The sequence below is a fragment of the Epinephelus fuscoguttatus genome, linkage group LG7, assembly GCF_011397635.1.
Source record: "Epinephelus fuscoguttatus linkage group LG7, E.fuscoguttatus.final_Chr_v1".
Classification (NCBI taxonomy): Eukaryota; Metazoa; Chordata; class Actinopteri; order Perciformes; family Serranidae; genus Epinephelus; species Epinephelus fuscoguttatus.
In genome coordinates this window covers 3168773-3190989 of record NC_064758.1, presented here as the reverse complement: position 1 = coordinate 3190989, position 22217 = coordinate 3168773, and the positions used below count along the sequence as shown (strand labels likewise).

Here is a 22217-nt window from a genome sequence, read left to right as displayed (position 1 = left end):
CGGAACTGCTGCCGTGCTGCGCGCTAGTCCGTTACTATCCGTCATTTTCACCTCCATTGGAATGAATGACTTCTGGTCAGTGTCAATCTATCAATGCGTTAGGTCGTGTACCTAGCTTAAAGCTCTCTTACTTGGGTCGCTTGGCGCGACCGTGTGTGTCCAGTCTGTTGCTCTGCGATGAGTGCGCGGAAGGGGCTGTCTGCGGCGTGGCAGAAGAGGGATCGGCGGGGTCGACTAGTTTGAAGAAGCTGGGCCTCAGTGGTTCAGTGGTTCAGTTTTCTTGTGGAGAAAGGGGGTTTTCTCCAACCTCTGCAGATATTGAGTATCAGCAGGGTTGCGCGGCCTCTGGTTTTCTGTGGAGTGTCAAAACAGAAAGAAAAAGGAGTTTTTCCTTGTCCAGCGAAGAAAAAGGGCAGCCTAGGTGGGTTGAATTCAAACGTTTGAAGTGCTCCCTATCAGTAACTTGCGCACAGAAAGATTTTGGCTTCCTTCCAGCAGCTCGTCACACGGGATTGCGAGGGGCGTCAGAGGGCGGCGGTCTCAGTCTTGGTGTCGTCAGAGGGAATTCCACCTGGATCTGTCAATAGGGAGCAAGAGTTTGAATTTTGGAAGTGATTTACACCTTTGACAGTTACTGGACCGATGGAGACCTGGCGCATTTCCTTTGTTTCCAGACTGGTTGGTTTGGTGAAGGCATCTCTATTGTTTAAAACACGTGGCTGAGGTCCCAACACACGTGAACAGAACAATACATACAAACAACCCCCTTGTTTTATAAACAACAGCAATAGATTTAGATAATTTCCATTTAACATGTTCTATATGTGGCTTCCAACATAGTTTATGATCTATAATTAGCCCTTTTAGCACTGAACACCATCAATTTTGTTTTATTTTCATTCAGTGATAACTTATTAACAGCAAACCATTTTTTCCACATGATCAATTCCCTTTCTACTGTTTTTAATAGCTCTTTCATGTCCTCACCTGAACAAAATAAATTTGTATCATCAGCAAATGTTACAAATTTCAACATATTAGATACCACACCAATATAATTCAGATAAAGTATGCATAACTTAGGTCCCAGTACCAAACCATGTGAAACACCACAGGTTTCTCTTTTAAGATGTGATTCAGTATTATTATATGTATGCATCGTACACCTAGGCTATATCAATCATGTGTGAAAAAAATTGATGCCTGTTTTTCATTTCAGTGCCATGCTGGAAATTCTGCAGTGTTGTTGCACACATGCAGGATGTTTGCTCATCTGTTAGTTTTACTTTCTCTATCATTTCAGGATGTCATTATTCTGTTTTGTTGTCATTTTTTTCACCCAGCTCTTCATTTGAGTTTTATTTCTGTATCGTTTCTGACATCAATAAAAAGTTGAGATTTTAGAAATGTTTGGTTTAAGTAAGTTCAGCTGAAGCTAAATGAAACTGATCATTGAAACTATTGATTGAGGCTTAGGTTGTTGTTAGGTTGTTGTAAGCTACAGCCATCCCACGCTGCAGCAACTTTGGGGTGAGTGTTTGGGTTCTGTCTTGTGGTGTGTTCAGCCTGAATAGGTTTTGTGCTTGTTTTATTTATTTATGCTAAATATGATGACATTACTGGGCATACGTTTAGATTTTTATGTGATCAATATATAATATTCTTTTTAGCTACAGGTTTGTAAAATGCTTTTCAGATAAAAGACAATGAGATAATAGATACTAGGGGTGGGGGACAAAATCCTTACAGCGTAGTGTCACTATATTTTTATGTGGCAATATCGTATTGTCACACAGTGCCAAGTATCATTTTTTTTATTATGTAAATTATCAATATTACAAATAGAAATAAAACTTTAAGTAGCCTACTAGAATAATATAATCAATTGCTTTTTCACACCATATGATACATTTTGCTGCAAAAGAAAAGGCTGAAGTGAGATAAACAGACTGAACTTTTTTTTAATAGATAAAACAAATGTTGGCAAAGTTTCCCTTTGGGAACATTATTTACAGGTGAAAAGGGTAATAAATCACATATGTTATCACAATGCTCAGCATTTTGCAACATATTTAAAATTGCAATAATATTGTATATCGTGACTTAAGGATTGTGATAATATGGTTTCAAGGATCCTCTAGTGATTTCCACCCCTAATACATACTAACTAAAGCAGATATTGTTTTTTTTTAAGGTCATTATAATTCATACAGTGGATTATAAAACAAATTATAAACATGACAAAAGAATACAATTGAAAAACTAATTTATAAAAATCTTTAAGATTTAAAGCATTGTTATTATTATTGTTATTATTATTATTATTATTATTTTATTTTATTTTATTATTATTATTATTATTTTTGGCTAAGTGGGGGCAGCAGAACAACACTGTCAACCCAACACTGACATATCAACTTAATATGTTAACATGGCTGTGGTTAGTAAACAGTTGCAAACACATTCAGCAGTTTAAAAGCAACAGGATCATTCATTTGTTGTCATGTTTATCCATCTGATAAATATTATTACAATGTTCACTTTCCTTTAAGCTCTGTTTTTAGTCTCCACCAACTCCTGAGAAGAAAATCTGTCTCTTAAGCTGCTAAATGCTCTACTGTGTTCACCAGCTCCTCTCTAACTGTCTGTCTGCTGTTTACTGCTGAAACTCAAGACCAAAGCAGTAAAATGTGGCCCGTAAACCAAAACAATGAACTGAAAGATGGTAAAACACTAAGAGGAACTACAGGGTTGGTAATAAGTCTGCAGGTTCATTACTGCTTGTTTCATAATCATTAATTAATCAATTAATGGAGAAGAATATTCAGAAATATTGCTCTAAGATTAGGTGAGGCCTCCAGCTGGATCTTACTGTTCCAGAGTCCGTTGTTTTTTTTTTTTGGTTTTTTTTTTCTTTTCATTTACACTTGTTGAATTTAAAAGTACTGAATGCTGTGACTAAACAGCCCGTAAGTCTGTGGATACTGACCTGAAAACATTCATATTGGTTCAACCCCAGAATTATCTTAGCAGGGATGAGCCGCTGCCACTTTATAATATACATGTACAGTGTGAAAGAAACCTGGTTTGATGGAAAGAGGAAGTGAATTATTTCTGGCTACCCCTCGCTCTGTCAGCACTTCTGTGTTCTCTTTCTGTCACCATGTATTACTCCTGTGTTGGACTTTCCCCACTCTGCTCATATATGAGTGTTTTGAAAAGGACGCAGTGTAACTTTGAGTGTGCAGATGGTATAAAGTTAATGCAGAGCCTTGGAAAAGCTGTATGTTTTTATGAACAGGAGGAGGAGGAATATTTTCACTGAATGTAAGAGATTCACAGATACACAAGGTATGTGTCTTTGTCTTCTCAGGCTCTAAGTAAATAATGGCAGTAACTAGAGCTGGGTTTTGAATCATGTCACTCTGATCAAGTCTGAAAACTGTCAACCACCTAAAAGTTGACACTGAGTGTTGATTCAACAAACTCGGCAGCTTCTGAGTCTTGGTGACTTAAATTTAATTAGATTTCACCTGATTTTTAATTGTAGTATGATAAGTTTGGCAAAGTTCTTGTGTGACTGTGTATTCTAAAGCCAGCAGTGGGCATAAATGTATTAGAGAAGACCTGCTATCATTTGTTGTATAAATGCTGACTGTAAGTAAGCACATATGGAACAGGGTTGTGTCTAGAGTTCAAGGAGGGGATGCTGCTTTATGGAGGATTGATTCTATATTTAACATTGTACTGTCTAACTACTGGTGTCTTCTTTAACCATAAGTTGACAGCCAGCCAAACTCCCAAATAATCAGCACGAGAGTCAGGATGTAGCTTACTGAGCTCCACTTTACTTTAGACTTGAGGCATGCTGATACATCAAGGTGTAAAACTGCAATAATAACAAAATACAGATTGCATTAGGCTTACTAAAGTAACTATATAGTGCAAGGAATCACTAAAAGAAATAGATAGTACAACAGCTAAGTACTTGAAATCATCTAATATTTAAATAAACTAGATCGCATCTGCAACAAATTCTCCGTGAAAGACAAACTTGTAAATAATAAGTCTAATACTTAAAGGCAATGCTGGCAATGGCAGAATCAGAGGATTACAACGGATGATGTAGGCTACACCATGCTTGGCTGCTCACATGTTTTAGCATAGGCTACTAGCTGCGTCTCATTTCCTGTTTCTCTCATTTCCTGTTTCTCTATGTAAACACAATATCGCGCCAGAAGGTGGCGTCAAACAATTAAACATAAGGAACACTGCCTGGAGGGCAGAACACTCTCCGCCTGGTGTCTGTGATGCCACTATTAAAGATACAGATTATCTATAACTAACTATAAATCTATAATGATAACTTATCTATGAGCTCAATGTTCAGTCCTCTTTAGGCAACAGAAGGAATGACTTCTGAGATGGGATGCAGGAATGTCTTTGGATTTCCTTGAGATGAGATCTTCACTTTGACCTTCCGCACCTTTCCATCCTGGCTTGGAAAGGTGGATGTTACGAGCGCCATAGGCCACTCGTTCCTTGTGATTTGGCTGTCTTTTAGTAGCACTACATCTCCTTTCTGTAGGTTACGATGATGCTTGTTCCACTTGCACTGAAGACTGAAGATTAGGGAGATACTCCTGTCTCCATCTGGACCAAAACGCGTTGGCAACAGCTTGCACCTGTTTCCATTGGCTTCGGTGGAGGTCCTGTTCGAGAACTCTCCAGGTGGAGCACCAACCTTTTGTGTATAAAGCACTGCAGGTGTCAGGATGTAGGGGTTATCTGGGTCAGAAGAGACTGGAACCAGGGGTCTGGCATTTATTATAGCAGATACCTCAGACATGAGAGTGCACAGGACCTCTTGGGAGAGGCGGATGTGTTGTTGCAGCAGCATGGAGTCAAGTATCCTGCGAGCTACTCCAATCATTCGCTCCCAGGAGCCTCCCATGTGTGATGAATGAGGAGGATCGAACTCTCAGGAACGCCCCTGCTCACTCAGGTATCTCAGGACACTGGATCCTCCCTGTTTGGTCAGCCCAAGCTCATTGGTAGTGCCCACGAAATTGGTTCCACGATCTGACCTCAGTTGCTTCGCCGGTCCATGGATTGCGAAGTACCGCCTCAGAGCATTGATGCAACTGGAAGAATCTATGGACTCGATTACCTTGATGCGCATCGCTCTGGTGCTCATGCAGGTAAAAAGAATTGCCAAGTGCTTGCTCTTAACAAGCCCACTTCTTGTGCGCCTTGTGGTAACTTGCCAAGGGCCGAAGACGTCCAAGCCCACGTAGGTGAACGATGGAGACATGCTGAGGCGTTTGGGTGGCAAGTTTGCCATGGTTTGCACCTACATCTTGCCATGGAGCTGTTGACAGGAGATGCACTTGTGTAGGATTGAGCCAATAAGCCTTTTGTATCCAATGGCCGGTGGACCTGATGGCCCCTTCTGTGAAATGACGTCCTTGATGTTTTGACCTGCGCATGGTGGTGGCACACCGCCAGAGTAGAGACATAGCTGTGTTTAGGTAAAACTAGGGGGTTCTTCTTGGCATGTTCCAGTGGTGCATGCTGACGGCCCCTTCTGTGAAATGACGTCCTTGATGTTTTACCTGCGCATGGTGGTGGCAGCGCACCAACAGAGTAGAGATGTAGCTGTGTTTTGGTAAAACTAGGGGGTTCTTCTTGGCATGTTCCAGTGGTGCATGTTTGAGTCGCCCCCCAGTCCGTAGGAGGTGTGCCTCTAGCACAGGATGGAGTTTAAAGAGTGAACTACTCTTTGGGAGGGGCTATCGGAGAGGGCAGAGAATTCCACAGGGAAAGCCACCCTTTGAACTGCCTTTATGATGACGTCCATAGCTTGAGAGAGCTTGTCAGGGGTGCGAGGTTGGTTGCACTGATGCCACCCTCTACATCCTTTTCCATTGTCTGGAGACTTGTGTGAACAAGTGATGTGAATAAGGAAGGCAATGGCTCTGAGCAGTGAGTCCCACGTTATCCGGTCAGGTTTTTGAGGGTGGTAGACTCCAAACATTGGCAGGTACCAACAATCCTCATCTTCCGCCGGAGGGGGTGCTAGTTCTGTGTGGTTGGCCTCAAAAACCTTTCCCATGAAGGCTATGAATTGCTGTTTCATCACAGGTTTCTTGTTGAGGGTTCGAAGCAGTGAGGTGAGGCAATTGACTGCTTGCCTGCGGTTGTTAGGGAGCCGCTTTCGTGGCACCTTGAAGGGCACCGGAGCAACCCAGTTTTTCTCCTTATCCCTGTACACTTCGGAGTCCATGATTTTTAGAAAGGCGACGTCTTCGATGGACAGGGCAAGCTTACTGTCGTTCGCAGTTGTTTCGAACATGTTGCAACCCATGTTATGCTTGGTCATCTTCTCCAGCTTGGCATTGTGGGTGCTAATGGGTCTATCACGCTGCTCCCCACCGTAGCACACCTTCTCTTTCAGGTTCATGTAGCTGTCGCAGGGTATCAGGTAGGAAGGACGTCTGTTCTCTAAGACTTGGGTTTTGTAGGCACTCACACTTGGTTTGTGGGCATTGCTAAGGCACAATTTTCTGACCACAACCCAGCCTAAATCCAACCTCTGCGCAAAGGGGCCATCATAAGGGCCGTTGACCTGCTGTCTCACCTATGCACTCTGATGATGTCTCTCCCAAACAAAAGAAGGATTTGGGCGTTTTGATCCAGCTCCGAATGTGACCTGCCACCTTCTTCAGATGTGGATAGAAGAGAGCTGCTCTGGGGGTCGGTATTATTGCTCTGTTCATTGGAATTTGATTGCACTCAATCAGTGATGATAAGGCAAGTGTAACTCCTCCCTTAACAGGCTCAATCTGGAACCCCTCCGCCTTCCTGCCAGACATGTCAATGACTCCAGCGCATGTTCGTAATGAGTATGGAGAGATGTGGCTCTTGACATTAAATAGCTCGAAGAATTCTGGCCTTGCTAAAGAGCAGTTGCTCTGGTTGTCGAGTACCGCGTATGTCTTGATTGCCTTGTCTCTCTGCCTTTGGGGAAACACTCGAACCAGACATATCTTAGAGCAAGACATTAATGGCCGTCCTTCACCGCAAACCTCAGTGCACTTTGAGGTGACGGTAGGTGCAGAGTCAGGCTGAAGATTGTCTCCCTCCTCGTCGTGCTCTTGTGCCGGGGTAGGAGCTTGAGCCGCCTGAGGTGCCGGACCAGGATGCACTGCCGTGATATGACAGTTACTGTCACACTGTCACTGCATTTTACAGGGGCTTTACAGTCTCTGGCTACATGAGAGATGGATGCACAACACCTGTAGCATATCTTGTTGTCATGGAGGAAGGTCTTCTTCTCATCAATTGCTTTCGTTCTGAATCCATGATACTTCCTTAACGGGTGAGGTTTGTGATAGATAGGGTAGCTCTTTCCTGGATTCTCATCTTGCTTTGGAGAGATGGTCGTGTCTTGTTCACCGTTGGTGGAGATGTCCGTCTTATGGACTGACACTGCGGTTCTCCCCTGGCGATATTTCTCTCTTACAGGGGGGCTGTTGTTACTGTGGATAGCGAAGCTTGGGTCGTTCCTGGTGCCTGCTTCATGGCGGATAAACTCGACAAAGAAGGGGAACAGGGGAAAGCAGTGAAGTTCCTCTTTGAACTTGGAACCTCTCGTTATCCATTTCTCCTGAAGTGCATGTGGGAGTTTTTCTATTACAGGATTAATCCCACAAGCAGTGTCCAGGAAGGCTAGCCCAGGCAGATATCCATCCTCCTTTGCAGACAGAAGCTCCATGAGAAGATCTCCAAGCTCTCTGAGTTTGATGTAGTCTTTATTGGAGATCCACGGAAATGTGTGATCACTTCCAGTGCAGCATAACACTCCATTAATCTCTCCCATGATTTTCTGAGTGCTGCCTTAGGATGGTTGACGTGCACTTGTCGAATTCTCTTGACGTGTTGGGATGACTCTTTGCCTAGCCATTTGGTCAAGAGATCCAATTCCTCACTGGCTGAAATGTTTAGGCCGTTGCTTGCGTTGAGGAAGGATGACTGCCACACCCTAAAGCTCTCGGGGTAAGTACCTAGTCTAGTACCTAGTACCTAGTACTGTCATGGCAGGGTTTAGCACGGGGTCAGCTGGCGTGGTGTGATGAGGAGTAAATGGTTGAGCTGAAGGGTTCATACTTTGGATCGGTGGCTCAAGGTGTGGCGAGACCTTTTTGAAGTGATGAGACGGTTTGGAAGACCTTGGGTTATAAAGCTGGGCAGGCTCAGATTTGATAGGCTGCTGAGATGAGGGTTCATCTGAAGAAAACCCGTATGCAGTCCCCCATGTGACTAGGTTGTGCTCTTGTTCGATGGGTGGAGGTGTACGTTTTTCATGAAGAGAGCTATTAAGTAGGTCATTTTGTTGTTTTACATATGCAGATGTGCAGTTTTCAATCTCTTCCTCTAAAGGACTCTGACTGTCCTTGCTGCCAGGTGGGTTAGCCTGCTCTTCAGCTGCCTCTAAGATGTCTGCCTATACTATGGCAGCAGCTGTCTCTCTCTGGATAGCCAAAGCTTCCAATTCAGTCTCTAGTCTTGTTTTTTCGAAAGCTTTCTGTGCCTCTTCCATTTTTGTCTTGCCTCTCTCTCAGCTAGCTCTAATTTCAGCTTGATTTCTCTGTCTGCAAATGACGTACATACACGTGCTGCCTCTGCCTTTGCTTGGGCCCTTGCTGCTGCGGTAGCTGAGGATGCAGATGTGCTAGTTACGCCAGAATGGTCAGAGGCTCTATTCTTCTCTTCGTTCTCTTTAGCTGACATAATGCAATTCTCATATGGTGTGTTTGATCTGTTGCAATGGTTGACGCTGTGCCATCCTATCACTTGCCTTTTTACTGTACTGTCCAATTACTGGTGTCTTCTTTAACCATAAGTTGACAGCCAGCCAAACTCCCAAATAATCAGCACGAGAGTCGGGATGTAGCTTACTGAGCTCCACTTTACTTTAGACTTGAGGCATGCTGATACATCAAGGTGTAAAACTGCAATAATAACAAAATACAGATTGTGTTAGCATTACTAAAGTAATTATATAATGCAAGGGATCACTAAAAGAAATAACTAGTACAACAGCTAAGTACTTGAAATCATCTAATATTTACATAAACTAAATCGCATCTGCAACAAATTCTTCTTGAAACAGAAAGATAGACTTGTAAATAATGAGTCTAATACTTACAGGCAATACTGGCAATGGCAGAATCAGATGATTACAACGGATGATGTAGGCTACACCATGCTTGGCTGCTAACGTGTTTTAGCATAGGCTACTAGCTGCGTCTCATTTCCTGTTTCTCTCATTTCCTGTTTCTCTATATAAACACAACATCTCACCAGAAGGTGGCCCCAAACAATTAAACATAAGGAACACTGCCTGGAGGGCAGAACAAACATACTGACATATTTTACATATTTTCTATCTTTCTTTCTTATATATTTTATTGAGAGACAGAGAGAGAGCATTTTTATATTTTAAGAACTTTACAAACTAGTTTTATACATTGCAATGTTTCATAAGGCACATATTTTTATATTTTTTACATACTTCTTATTTTCATATATCTTATTTCTATTTTCTCATAATTCTTTATCTCAGTGGTCCAGCCACAGGCTCCAGAAGTCATTTGTTCAAAGTCCATACAGTTTCGTGTATTCAGCATAATACTTAGGTTTTTCAGCGTCATACTTACGTTTGGCCACGTCACCGAGTGAGTTTGTTGTCTCTATCAAGTAGCTGTCCATTAGTCACTCACTCCACAGCAGGAAGCGGCACATCAAAATAAAAGATCCGTGCAGGAAATTCACTGTACTTCTAAATAAATTGTGTTTTTTACAAACTTGACATGTTCGCAAGTCGCTTGAGGTCCATTCAGAATGGACCCACAACCCAATTTTGGACCACAACCTAGCAGTTAGGAACCACTGCTCTGTACTATACATCAGAGCAACTGTAATGTATCACATAAAGATAAAAAACGACAACTGGCCAGCTCACTCAGTGTAAAAGTCCATGGTACAGACAAGCAGTCCACAAAAACATCCAAGGCACGCTGACTGTCAGTGAAATTCTATATTAATGCATGGATAAACCAATGCGTTTCGACTGGAGAGTCTTCATCAGGGTATAAAATGCTTTGGTAACAGGTGTGCAATTTAAGAAATCATGTAGAGGTCACGTGACACAGGTCACATGATATACTGGCATAACCCACTAGACAAGAACATTGAAAAAAGTTACAAATGAAAATGAGGTAAATGTATACCATGAGTAACTCACATATCCCATAACAAGAAAAAGAGTTCAATCCAAAATAAAAAGAAAGAAACAACAGTGGATTCAAATAGGAATTGATACTGTGACAAACCTGCACATTAAGTGGCAGAAAATGAAAAATATGACAAAGGCAATAAACAACATGTGGACAGACAACTAACTAATAGAGTTTATATGGTTGGAATATTCATAAGGAGTTTAACTCATAACTTACAAAAGGACATCACAGTAGGGATAAAGTTAAAACTTTATAGGACTCAAAAAGGATCACCTTCAGCAACAGGCATAACAACAATAATATGATGTAAGGAAGGTATGATGTAAGAAACACCATAATAGATCACTGTCAATGATCAATGATACATGTCCTGAAAACATGATAAAAAGGCAATAATATAAAATAAGAAGCCAGAAGGAAATAATAATGATCATACACCACAGACAGAAATAAAACTGCACAGGAAGAAATCCAGCAGTTTGATGCTGTATCGGATGACATCACTACATACTACATAACGCATCACCATTTCCCTCTCAGGAATCAACAGTGTATTTCTAATATTTTCTGGCAGTTTTTAACAGATTTGAAAAAAGTTTTTAGTGGACTACAGTGAATTGTTTTTAGAACATATGCATGTGGTATGAATTCAGTCTTTAAAAAAGGATCATTTTTAAATCATATAGTTATGTCATGTTACCTTGAATTTGTGAAGAAAACATACTCCCGAGGCTCCACAGTAAATGGTGAACATATTGATTTATTGATTGATTGAGGGCCACGTTAAACACAGCAAAACTATATCAAAACACAAGTTTATCAACTCTCACACAACTCCTGCAGTGTAATCCAAGTCTCATTCATCCAGTGGGATGCTCAGGACTTCCTAAACACATGCATTTTTGCTTAAAAGAAAAAAACAAAAACAAAATGTAATACTGGAGTCTGGCTTTGAAGAGAGCAAAGATAAGTTTCCCTTTCAGTGTGCATTTCCCTGTGGATTGAGCGTTGTGATACTTTTATAGTATTTATAGAACACCTGCTTTATTTTAAAAAAAAAAATCAAACTTATTACAACATAGGACCTTTAATCATCAACACTGTTTCTGTTCTGTAGTTGCCTGCAGATGTGCTGAGGCTGAAGGAGCGTTGTGCTGTTACCAGGAAGGAGTTTGCTGTGCGTCTCAGTGTACCTCATGTTGCCAACATCAGACAGAGCTGTGACACTAAGGTAGGACTCTGTCCCCTTCCTCTTTATAAAGATGCTCCCTGAGTGTTCTGTTTCATCCCTGCTGACCGCCAGAGGCGGTGCTTTAAGCATTGAATATTCCCCTTCGCATATGCGCAGTTCGAGTATGTAATAATAATAATAATAATAATGATAATAATAATAATAATAATAATAATAATAATAGTACATTTTATTTGGAGGTGCCTTTCAAGTCACCCAAGGTCACCTTACAGAGCGTAGAAGATAAAAGACATCATTAAAACAAAACATCAACATAAAAACAAGTGTAGTGCACAGTGTCCAGTTAGGTGAATATGCCAGTTTGAACAGGTGGGTTTTGAGTTGGAGGGCGGAACGGTGGTGTGGTGGTTAGCACTGTTGCCTCACAGCAAGAGGGTTCCCGGGTCGATCCCGGGTGTGGGAGCCCTTCTGTGGAGTTTGCATGTTCTCCCCGTGTCAGTGTGGGTTCTCTCCGGGCACTCCGGCTTCCTCCCACAGTCCAAAGACATGCAGATTGGGGACTAGGTTAATTGATAACTCTAAATTGTCCGTAGGTGTGAATGTGAGTGCGAACGGTTGTCCGTCTCTATGTGTCCCTGTGATAGTCTGGCAACCTGTCCAGGGTGTACCCTGCCTCTCACCCAATGTCAGCTGGTATAGGCTCCAGCCCCCCCGCGACCCTCAAGAGGATGAAGCGGTTAGAAGATGGATGGATGGATGAATGGATGGTTTTGAATTGAGATTTGAATGATGTAATGGAGTCTGACTGTCTTATGTGTGGGGGGAGGGAGTTCCAGAGTCTGGGTGCCGAGCAGCTGAAGGCTCGGGCACCCATGGTACTGAGGCGTGAGGTGGGGAGGTTGAGCGGAGGGTGCGGGAGGGGGTATATTCCTGAAGGAGGTCACAGAGGTAAGTGGGGGCTAGATTGTGGAGAGCTTTGTAGGTGAGGAGAAGGTTTTTGTAGTGGATGCGGTATTGTACAGGGAGCCAGTGAAGCTGGATGAGAACAGGGGTGATGTGGTCAGATGATTTGGTGCAGGCGGTGATCCGGGCAGCCGTGTTCTGAATGATTTGCAGTCTGTTGATGAGTTTGGTGGGGAGGCCAGTGAGGAGGGCATTGCAGTAGTTGATGCGGGATGTGACAAATGAGTGAACCAGGATTTCAGTGCTGGATTGGGACAGTGATGGGCGGAGTCTGGAGATGTTGCGGAGGTGGAAGAAAGCAGTCCAGGTGATGTTTTGAATATGAGGTGCAAATGAGAGGGTGCTGTCCAGAAAGACAGCGAGGCTCTTGACTTGGGAGGAGAAGGGTACAGGGAATCCGTCGGTGATGATGGGTGGAGCTGGGGTGTGTTGTGACTTGGAGAGGGTGGATTTGGAGCCGATGAGCAGGGCCTTGGTTTTATTGCCGTTTAGCTTCAGGAAGTTCCTGCTCATCCAGCTCCGGATGTCTTCAAGACAGGTGATGAGAGAGGTGGGAGGGATGGCAGAGGTGGGTTTGGAGTAGTGCTGCACGATTAATCTAATCGCAATCGCAATCGCATTGTCAGGCTGTGCGATTACATAACTCCATAAAAGGCTGTGATTTGCGATTTAATGTAAATAAATGTTAACGTGTGTGCCTGTGTACGTGACTACCTCTCCTGTATTGTGTGAAGTTTGTTGACATCACGCCACAAGCTATCCTGGTGTGTGCAGCACGTATGGTCAGGTGAGCAGCCGGCGTGCAGCAGTGACCACCATAGATGCTGAAGAAGAGCATGAGTACGACCAAGAACAGGCTGAGTTGGTGGCGAAAAAAACGCAACATCTATTACATGGGAATACTTTGGATTCAGGTATGGCGACGTTTAACAGAAAGACGTGTTGTGTAAAAGTTTAAAAGTTAAAGTCGCCACATCCCACGACAACACAACCAATTTATATCAGCACTTGAGACAGCACAGAGAAAAGTAGGAGGAATGCATGCGAGAGAAAGCCAAGCCGCCGTGTAACGTTAAAGACAAAGGGACAACTGAAAGGCGCCAGAGGCTCATAAAACAACACCCAAGCACAGTTACGCAAACATTTGTGAGTGTCATGGGGAAATCACGGACTCCATAACAAACTATATAATAACAAATGAAAAACTGAGCAATTTTGCTTGGGTTCGGCCCACTTGACATGCTACTGTGTTGTACTATGGCGTGCTGGAAATGACGTCATTTACGTGACAATGCCTGAACGCAACACAGGCTCGCTCCGCTTTGTGTACAGTGCCGTGCTGCGCTGCTGTGTGAGCAGCGTGTTTGACTGTGCTCAGTCTGTTGATGGTCATTTACACACTGTCTGTCCATAACAATAACTATGTCAGGTCAGGTCAGGTCAGTGCCCCCCAATATAATGTAGGGGAAACACTGAATCAAGCGAGAAGACTCATGATACCATTTATTTATTATATCGTAATCGCAACTGCAAATCGCGATATTGTCCACTCAAATCGCAATCGCACATTTTTCTCAAATCATGCAGCACTAGTTTGGAGGAGATGTAGACCTGTGTGTCGTTGGGGTAGCAGTGAAAATAGACCCCATGGTGACGGAGGATTGTGCCCAGGGGGAGGAGGTAGATGATGAACAGAAGTGGACCCAAGACTGACCCCTGGGGGACACCCAGTCAAACACCCAAACACCCAGACTTGTGGTTCCTTAATTGCACAAATTGTTGACGGTCGGTGAGGTATGATGTGAACCAGGAGAGTGCAACACCAGTGATCCACATTGCCAGCCAGGTGGTCCAGGAGTAGTGGGTGGGAGATGGTGTCAAATGCTGTGCTGAGGTCCAGGAGGATGAGAATGGTGAGTAGTCCGGAGTCGGCTGTATGGAGGAGGTCGTTGGTGATTTTGACCAGGGCTGTTTCAGTGCTATGTTTTGGACAGAAACAAGATGAGGCCAGTTTTTGGTGAATGGTGTTCATTTTGGAGCTGAAGAAGTCCAGGAAGGCAGTGCACTGATCAGTGGAAATGTCTGGAGGGAGGGTTTTAGGAGGCTGAAGTAGGTAGCTGACTGAAGAAGAGGACTCTGTTGTTACCTGTACCAGTGGTGATGAGGTTGGAGTAGTATGAAGATTTGGCAGTGGTGAGGGCGTTCTTTTAGTGGTGAAGGTGGTCCGAATACATTTGGTTGTGTACAGTGAGTCCAGTCTTTTTGTACAGTCGCTCCAGTCGACGGCCTGTGGCTTTGAGCTGGCGGAGGTCAGGGGTGAACCAGAGAGCAGTGTGTGTGAATGAAACTGAGCGAGTTTTCAGGGGAGCCAGGGTGGTGAGGGACAAGGAAAGACAGTTGTTATAATGAGTCACCAGGTCAGCAGGGGAGGAGGCTGGGGGAGGGCTGGGGTAGGAGGTGATCAGGGTGGAGAGATCTGTGGTGTTGATGTGTTTGGTGTTTCTGAAGGAGATGGTCCGTTGTTCTTTGGCTTTGTGTAGTTGGGTGTGAATGTCAAAAAGTACAGCTTTGTGGTCAGAAATGGGGAAATCGGTGACAGCAAGGTTAGTATGAGTGATGTCAGTACAGCAGATTAAGTCCAGTTTGTGGTCTTTGTTATAGGTTGGGAGGTTGACATGTTGTGTGATGCTGAGACAGTCCAAGAGTGATGTGAAGTCATTTGCAAAGATACCAGGTTGGATCGTCAATGTGGATGTTGAAATCGTCAGTGGGGGACATTGCACATACAGATGTTAGTAGTGATGAGAATTCATTGAGGAAAGCAGTGGAGGGTTTTGGTAGTCTGTAGATGGTAACAATGATAGTGGAGTGAGTTTGACAGCTAAACATTCAAAAGAGGAGTGATTTGGGACAGTGACAGCAGTGACTTTGATGTTATCACAGTGAAGCAGAGCGAATCCCCCCCCCCCCCCGGTGGGGCAGCCTCATTAAGCTGGGAGAAGTCATTTGGTTGTTGCTGTGTATCAGTGAGGCATAAAATATCTAAGTTATAGTCAACAATAAAGTCAGCGATCACCAGAGCCTTATTACTGAGAGATCTGATATTAAAAAGACAGAGTTTCAGACAGGTGAGTGGTGTGTATGTGGCTGGTTTTAGCAGGGGGGACAGTACACTGTTGACAGCAATCCACGGGCACAGGTGAGCTGGCAGGATGGCAGCAGATTGGTCCGAAGAGGTGTGCTTCATGGGGCACACCAGAGCAGGCTATCCAGCCACAGAATGCGGCGAGGAGTCCCAGGAGTCCTGTACAGGTGAGCTCTGAACTGGCGAAGCTAGCTTCTGGCTAACGTGTGGCGAGGCGGTAGCAGCAAACAGGTAGAGACTGTTGAACTGCTGTTTCGGTGTCGCAGAGTGTTACATCAAACAAGCCGAATCTAACAGTCCAACATTTATACAAGACAACTTTCAATAAATCGAGATGAAACAACAAAAATAGCAAAAACAGCGGAGGAGGCGCAGCAGCAGCTTGCCAGCGGTCCCTCACATTCCAGTGGCTGCCAATGTTGATACTTAAATTTGCAGTTGATACCAACAATGTCACCTGTGACCCCTGGATGACCCGAAAGAGACTATATCTTCCGCTGACATCAGAGAATGATTTCCTTTTCATCTTCTCGCGTGCAGGTTGCTTTTGGAAGCATTGAACTGCATTTCAAACTTATATGCCGTCGCTAGTAGTTCCGTGGCCATTGTCTGTTGGAGCAGCGGACGTTCGCCCTCCAGGAGCTACGACGGCATTCTTTCCCTCTTGAGAGGAGTTGTTTAACCACATTTGATTCAGCGTGGACGCAGTGCCTCTTTTTGCTGGTAAGGCAGTGTTTCACTTCCCTCTCCGGACGAGGTATGTAACTCCTAAGTTGTTTGCAAACTAATGTTACATCACCTACTTTGTTAAAGACTTGTCGGTGAAAGTTGCGTTCACGCAACATCTTCCTGGCACTCCATTTACTCTGATTGAGTTCACGTTCTCTGTTTCTGGAGTTTTTTCTGCTGGAGGGTTGCGTTAGCGCTTCCCAGTTGCCAGTGTGTATAGCCTGTTTATCTAGCGGTAGCATTCGTTACCTTGTTGGTGAAGGCTGCATGCGCGCTGCCTCCCCCCAGCATATGGTCTCATTTTGTTACCTACAGCGTCGGGGTTCTGATTAGGTATTTGTTTTTTCTTTTTAGTGGATAAGCTGACGCTATTGGAGGGAAGCATTGTTTTGTTTTTTGGTTTACACTAGTGTCTGTGCTCCGGTTGACTGTATTGTTTTTGCAAGTAGTGCTTTTGCCATTTGACAAGCCTTTGCTGGTGAAAGCTAGAGTTAGTGCTACTTGTTCCAAGCATACGGTGAATATATCTATATAGCTTTATCCATATCTTTATATATACATACGATTTACAGCTGCTAGTTTTCTGTGGTGGTGTTGTGTATTAAGCCTCTGCTGGTATAGGCAGCGTACCCGCTTCCTCCCTCCAGCATCCAGTCTCTGTACTCCAGATTGCCAGCTAACTGCAGCATTTGCGCTCAGGTTATCTGCAGTGTTTTTTTCTACACTCTCTTGGGATTTTGCCTCTGCTGGTATAGGCAGTGTACGTGTTCCCTCCCTCCAGCATATGGTTTCTATACTCTAGCTAACCGCAGCGTTCGTGCTCAGGTTATCTGCAAGTTGGACAGGTGCGCATTAGCTGGTGTGGCAGTGTTCCTCCAGTGGCACCATGATGGATATCACCCATTACTGCACTTCCTGTGGGGCTCTTCTGCAGGCAGATGATGGCCATGATCTCTGCCATATGTGTCTTGGACTGGAGCACCTGAAGGAGGCACTCTCTGAAAATCCTTGTATTAACTGCAGCTACATGCCCCGGGCAGTGAGGGCTGACAGACTGGCAGAGCTGGAACACCCAAAGGGTGAAGGTGACCTCCCCCCATCAGGCCAATCGTCTCCACCCCAACATCAACACTCTAAGCGTCGGGCTGAGGCCACTGCAGCTGCGCCCTGCAGAAAAAAGACAAAGCCTGGCCACGGCAGACGTTCATTAAAGGTGGATCAGCTGTCCGCTGAGTTGGCTCAGATGAGGTCCATACTCAGGGCCCACAAGCCTGCTGTCCCTTCAGAGGAGGATGAGGTGCTCACTCCTCCAATGCCAGAACTGGTTCCAGAGGATGATGCGCTCTCCCTGGCAGCTTCGGCTACTCACTTCCATGATTATGGGAAAGATACAAGGGATAGGGTCTCCCACTCCTCAGCGCAGAGTTTACTGGCCGAGAAAGAAGACAGCTCCATGCGTGATATCGTGCGCATGGCTGCCATCATTTTTTGTGATGCTTCACTAGAAGCATTTGGCCTTCAGTCCAGGTAAATCGAACAGATGATGTCCACCATAATTCAAACTCGTCGCCAAGTCTGGCTTTCACAGTCGAATTTGACGGTAGTGACAGGGGCCAGGGGGCCAGGAACTGAGGCCTCGGGGCCGGCTGTCGGGTATTTCTCCCATCTGCAGTTCAATTACTGGGCTGCTCACACTTCAGACCTGTGGGTTAAGGTGGCAACCACCCACGGGTACAAGCTTCAGTATTGACGCCAACCCCCTACATCCAGCCAGGTCAGAATGACCATCATGAGTGACCCGGTAAAAGCCCCAGCATTGGACCAGGAGTTATCTGCCCTCCTGGCCAAGGGCGCCATCGAGGCTGTAGACCCCCTTTCACACCCCAGGGGGTTCTACTCAACATACTTCCTCGGACGCTTATTTTCATGTTCCCATTGCCCATCAACACCGGCAGTTTCTGCGTTTTGCCAATCGAGGCCCCCACTGGCACTTCAGGGTGCTAACATTCGGGCTCTCCCTCTCCCCAAGGGTGTTCACAAGATGTGTGGCAGAGGCCCTTGCGCCTCTGCAGTCTCGGGGCATGAAGGTTCTTCTGTACCTAGACGATTGGCTGATCTCTGCCCCATCCTGCACTCAGGTGTCCCAAGATACAGAGCATCTCCTGTCCCACGTGGCCCACCTAGGGCTCAAGGTAAATATGGAGAAGAGTCTGGAACCATCTCAGACCACAATTTTCATTGGTGTAGAATTGAACATTGTAACTATGACAGGTTGTCTGTCCCCCCACTGTGTGGCTGACATCCTGCACCTTCTTCCCCTATTCCAAAAGGGACGTCTGTTGCCCTTGGTCACACTTCTTCGTCTTTTGGCAAACCAACATCCATTTCAGCTGTTGTTCTGCTGGGCTTGCTATCGCTGCGCCCCCTGCAGAGGTCGTTGAACAGTTTCCACTTGGATGCCAGGCGGCACAGGCACAGGAAGCTCAGGGTGTCGCAGCAGTGTCTCCTCCCCCTGGCCCGTGGAGGGACAGGGCCTACATGACCTCCACTTTTAAATCGCTGCTCAAGACTCACTTGTTCACCTTGGCCTTTGGTTGAGTACAGTCACCTCTATTTGGTCTTTTACCTTTGTTATATTTCACTTTATAAATGTTTTTTTGTGTGTTGTTGTTCTTGCTTATTTTAACTGTAAAGCACTTTGGTTGGCCATCTTGCAGGGAGACTGTCACTCCAGATGCCTGCCCCTCGGGATGGGGTGCAGTGTGGCAGAGCAGGATGGCTCACGGGTGGTGGTCTGTGGGCGACCACGCCGAGCACATCAATGTGCTGGAGTTGCGAGCGGTGCACCGAGCTCTCGAGCACTTCCTGCCGTACCTGAGAGACAAGCATGTCCTCATACGGTCAGACAGCACCTCAACCATATATCATATCAACCATCAGGGTGGAGCCAAGTCTGCACAGTTGCTGGGGGTGTCACAGGATCTCCTGACCTGGGCAGCCCCCTGCTTGATCAGCCTATGGGCAATATATCTACCAGGAGAGCAGAACCACCTTGTAGACTTCCTTTCCCGTCAAAGGCCTCCATCAGGGGAGTGACGCCTCCACCCGGAGGTGGTGCACACCATCTGGAACCTCTTTGGCAGAGCAAAGGTGGACCTCTTTGTGCGTCAAGCCACTGCCCTCAGTGGTCCTCCTTGGCAGAGACGACCAGCCCTCTAGGGCAGGATGCTCTGGCCATCCTTGGCCAGAGGGTCTACTATATGCCTTTCCACCGCTTCCTCTGATTTGGCCAGTACTTAAGAGAGTTCCTCTGGAGGGTCACAGAATTCTGCTGGTGGCCCCCTTCTGGCTGAGGAGGACATGGTTTCCTCTGCTGCACAGACTCTGTTGCGGCGCACTGTGGCACCTCCCCAACAGGAGAGATCTCCTGTCCCAGCTAGGGGGTCGGATCTGGCATCCCAATCCCCAACGCCTTCAACTGTGTGTGTGGCTGCTGGAGGGCCTGAACTGCTGCTGAGTAGCTATGTGGAACCCGTCAGGCATACCATAATGAATGCCAGAGCGCCATCCACTCGTTTGCAGTACGACAACAGATGGAAGCTATTTTCCAACTGGTTTATGGGTCGTGTGAAGACCCAGTGCATTGCTCTGTACCTACAATTCTTGAATTCTTGTAGTCCCTCCTCGACAGTGGTCACTCTTCTTCTACTCTGAAGGTGTATGTGTTGGCCACATTGTGTCGACATGCTAGGGTTGACAACAGCACAGTGGGGAGCCACAGTCTGGTGTCCCTCTTTTTGAAGGGGGCTTGGAGGGTGCTTCCTCCAAGAGCCACGAGACCCCCAGCATTGGATCTTCCCTGGTGCCAGATGCAATATGCAGGCCTCCCTTTGAACCCTTGGCACAGACAGAGCTGAAGTTGGTGTCATATAAGGTCGCATTCCTCTTGGCCATTCCCTCGGCGAAGCATGTCAGTGAGCTGCACACTCTGCCTGTCAGTGACTCATGTCTGAGGTGGAACTCAGATGGATCAGAGGTCACTCTGTGGCCGAACCCAGCGTTCCTCCCTAAGGTGCTGTCACGCTCGCACCTCAACCAGCCTATAAGGCTTGCATGGTTTGACCCTCCGTCAGGAGAGTGGGGTGACAAGGTCTGAAGTGGTTAGCCCTAAGAGCATATATTGCAGCTACCACAGGCATTTGATGGTCGGAACAGCTCTTCCTCTGCTATGGTGGCCCTGGCAAGGGTTGTGCTCTCTCCCCATCCACTGTGCTTCGTCCTTTTACCAGAATCCTCTGATTCTACTCATTGAGGTTTGTAATCTGGATTCCTTGTGACTTTGCTGGTATGAGTCACCTCTGGCAGTTAGCAGGGACGAAATAGAACAAAAGTTACTAATGTAACTATGGTTCTATGAATCCTGAATGACCGCCAGAGCAAACCTAATGGAAGACAGTTCCATAGTGTTGGAGCCACTAATTCAAAGGGATGATCACCTTTTGTTTTCAGTCTAGAGCGCAGGACAGCCAGTAGGTCCTGTTCAGAGGACCTAAGAGGCCTACTGGTGATATGGGAATGGAGGAGGTCACAGATGTATTCAGGTACCTGAGCATTAAGGGCTCTGTACGTGAGAACAAGGCCCTTAAAATTAAACCTGATGGGAAGCCAGCGTAAAGAAAGAAAAATGGGTGTAATGTGTGTTGTCCTGCTGGATCTATTTCACAGCCCAGCAGCAGCAATCTGGGTTATTTGGAGATGGTTCAGAGATGATTTGCTAAGACATGTGAAAAGGTAATCCCAGTAGTCCAGTCAAGAGGACACAAAAACATGTGGAATCATCTCCAGTTTAGGTTGTGACACAATAGACCTGAGCATTGCAGTATTTGTTATTTGTATTGGTCAATGATTTAATATGGTGATCGAAAGATTTCTTAAATTTTACTGTATAACTTAGGAAAGGGACCCAATACTTACTTGTTGGACATCCTGTCCTTAATGGCAATCAGACAGTTGTGCAAAACCAAGAGTTTGTCGGTTCTATCAGGCTTAAAGGAGACATCCAGCTGAATTTTGTCAGCTGCACAGTGATAAGATATACCTCTGATTTTATTAATAATGTGCCTTTGTGGAAGCATATATGAAGCAAATGGTATAGGACCCAAGCTGGAACCCCGAGGTACACCAGAGCAGCAGTATCAGACCTGTAGGGACCATGCAACACAGCAAAACTCCTCTCCAAAAGATATGAGGAAAACCAGTCCAGGGGCCTCATTTATTAAACTGTGCGCAGGAATGGTGACCAAAGGTGACGTGCGAACAAAGCACAGAAAGTGCTTAAACAAACAAATATCCTGATTTATAACACAGTGCGCATGCCTGTTTCCCTTTATAAATCACAATCAACTCGACATTTGGCGCAGGTGAACAAGTGTCTAGCCACACCCATAGGTGACTATGAATGGCCAGTGAAACACCCTGAATTAATATTCACCATCAAGATACGGCACAAGGAAGATCATGGCAAATGCTGTGAGAGTAGGTAAAAAAAGAAACTTTACACAGTGTGAGGTAGAAGTTCTTGTTGGAGAAGTTGAAAAGAAAAAGACAATGTTGTTTGGTGGGCTCAGTATGGCCATTACCAATGCTAAAAAGGCAGCAGAGCGGCAGCTGGTGGCAGATGCTGTAAATGTTGTGGCCTCAGAAGGTCAGACTGTTGGACTGACAGAGGTGAAGAAGAAGTGGTCCGATATCAAAGTAGAGGCCAAAAAGTGCATAGCCTTACACAGGCAGAGTGTGTGCGCCACTGGCTGGGGAAAGAGGACACCGGAGCTCACACCCCTGAATGAGAAACTAGCAGGGATCATAGGCAGTTCCCTCCTGAGTG

The 22217-nt window shown here is 45.4% G+C and overlaps 1 protein-coding gene across 3 annotated transcripts in view; it reads left to right on the top strand.

The window, feature by feature from the left end:
- Nucleotides 1-22217, top strand: part of LOC125891979 (rho guanine nucleotide exchange factor 10-like protein) — a 180996-nt gene that overhangs the window by 54471 nt on the left and 104308 nt on the right. For all 3 annotated transcript variants that reach the window (XM_049581634.1, XM_049581633.1, XM_049581635.1), the window contains one exon: nucleotides 11422-11535. In XM_049581634.1, the coding sequence (XP_049437591.1) occupies nucleotides 11422-11535 (114 nt within the window). The remainder of the gene's footprint in view (nucleotides 1-11421; nucleotides 11536-22217) is intronic.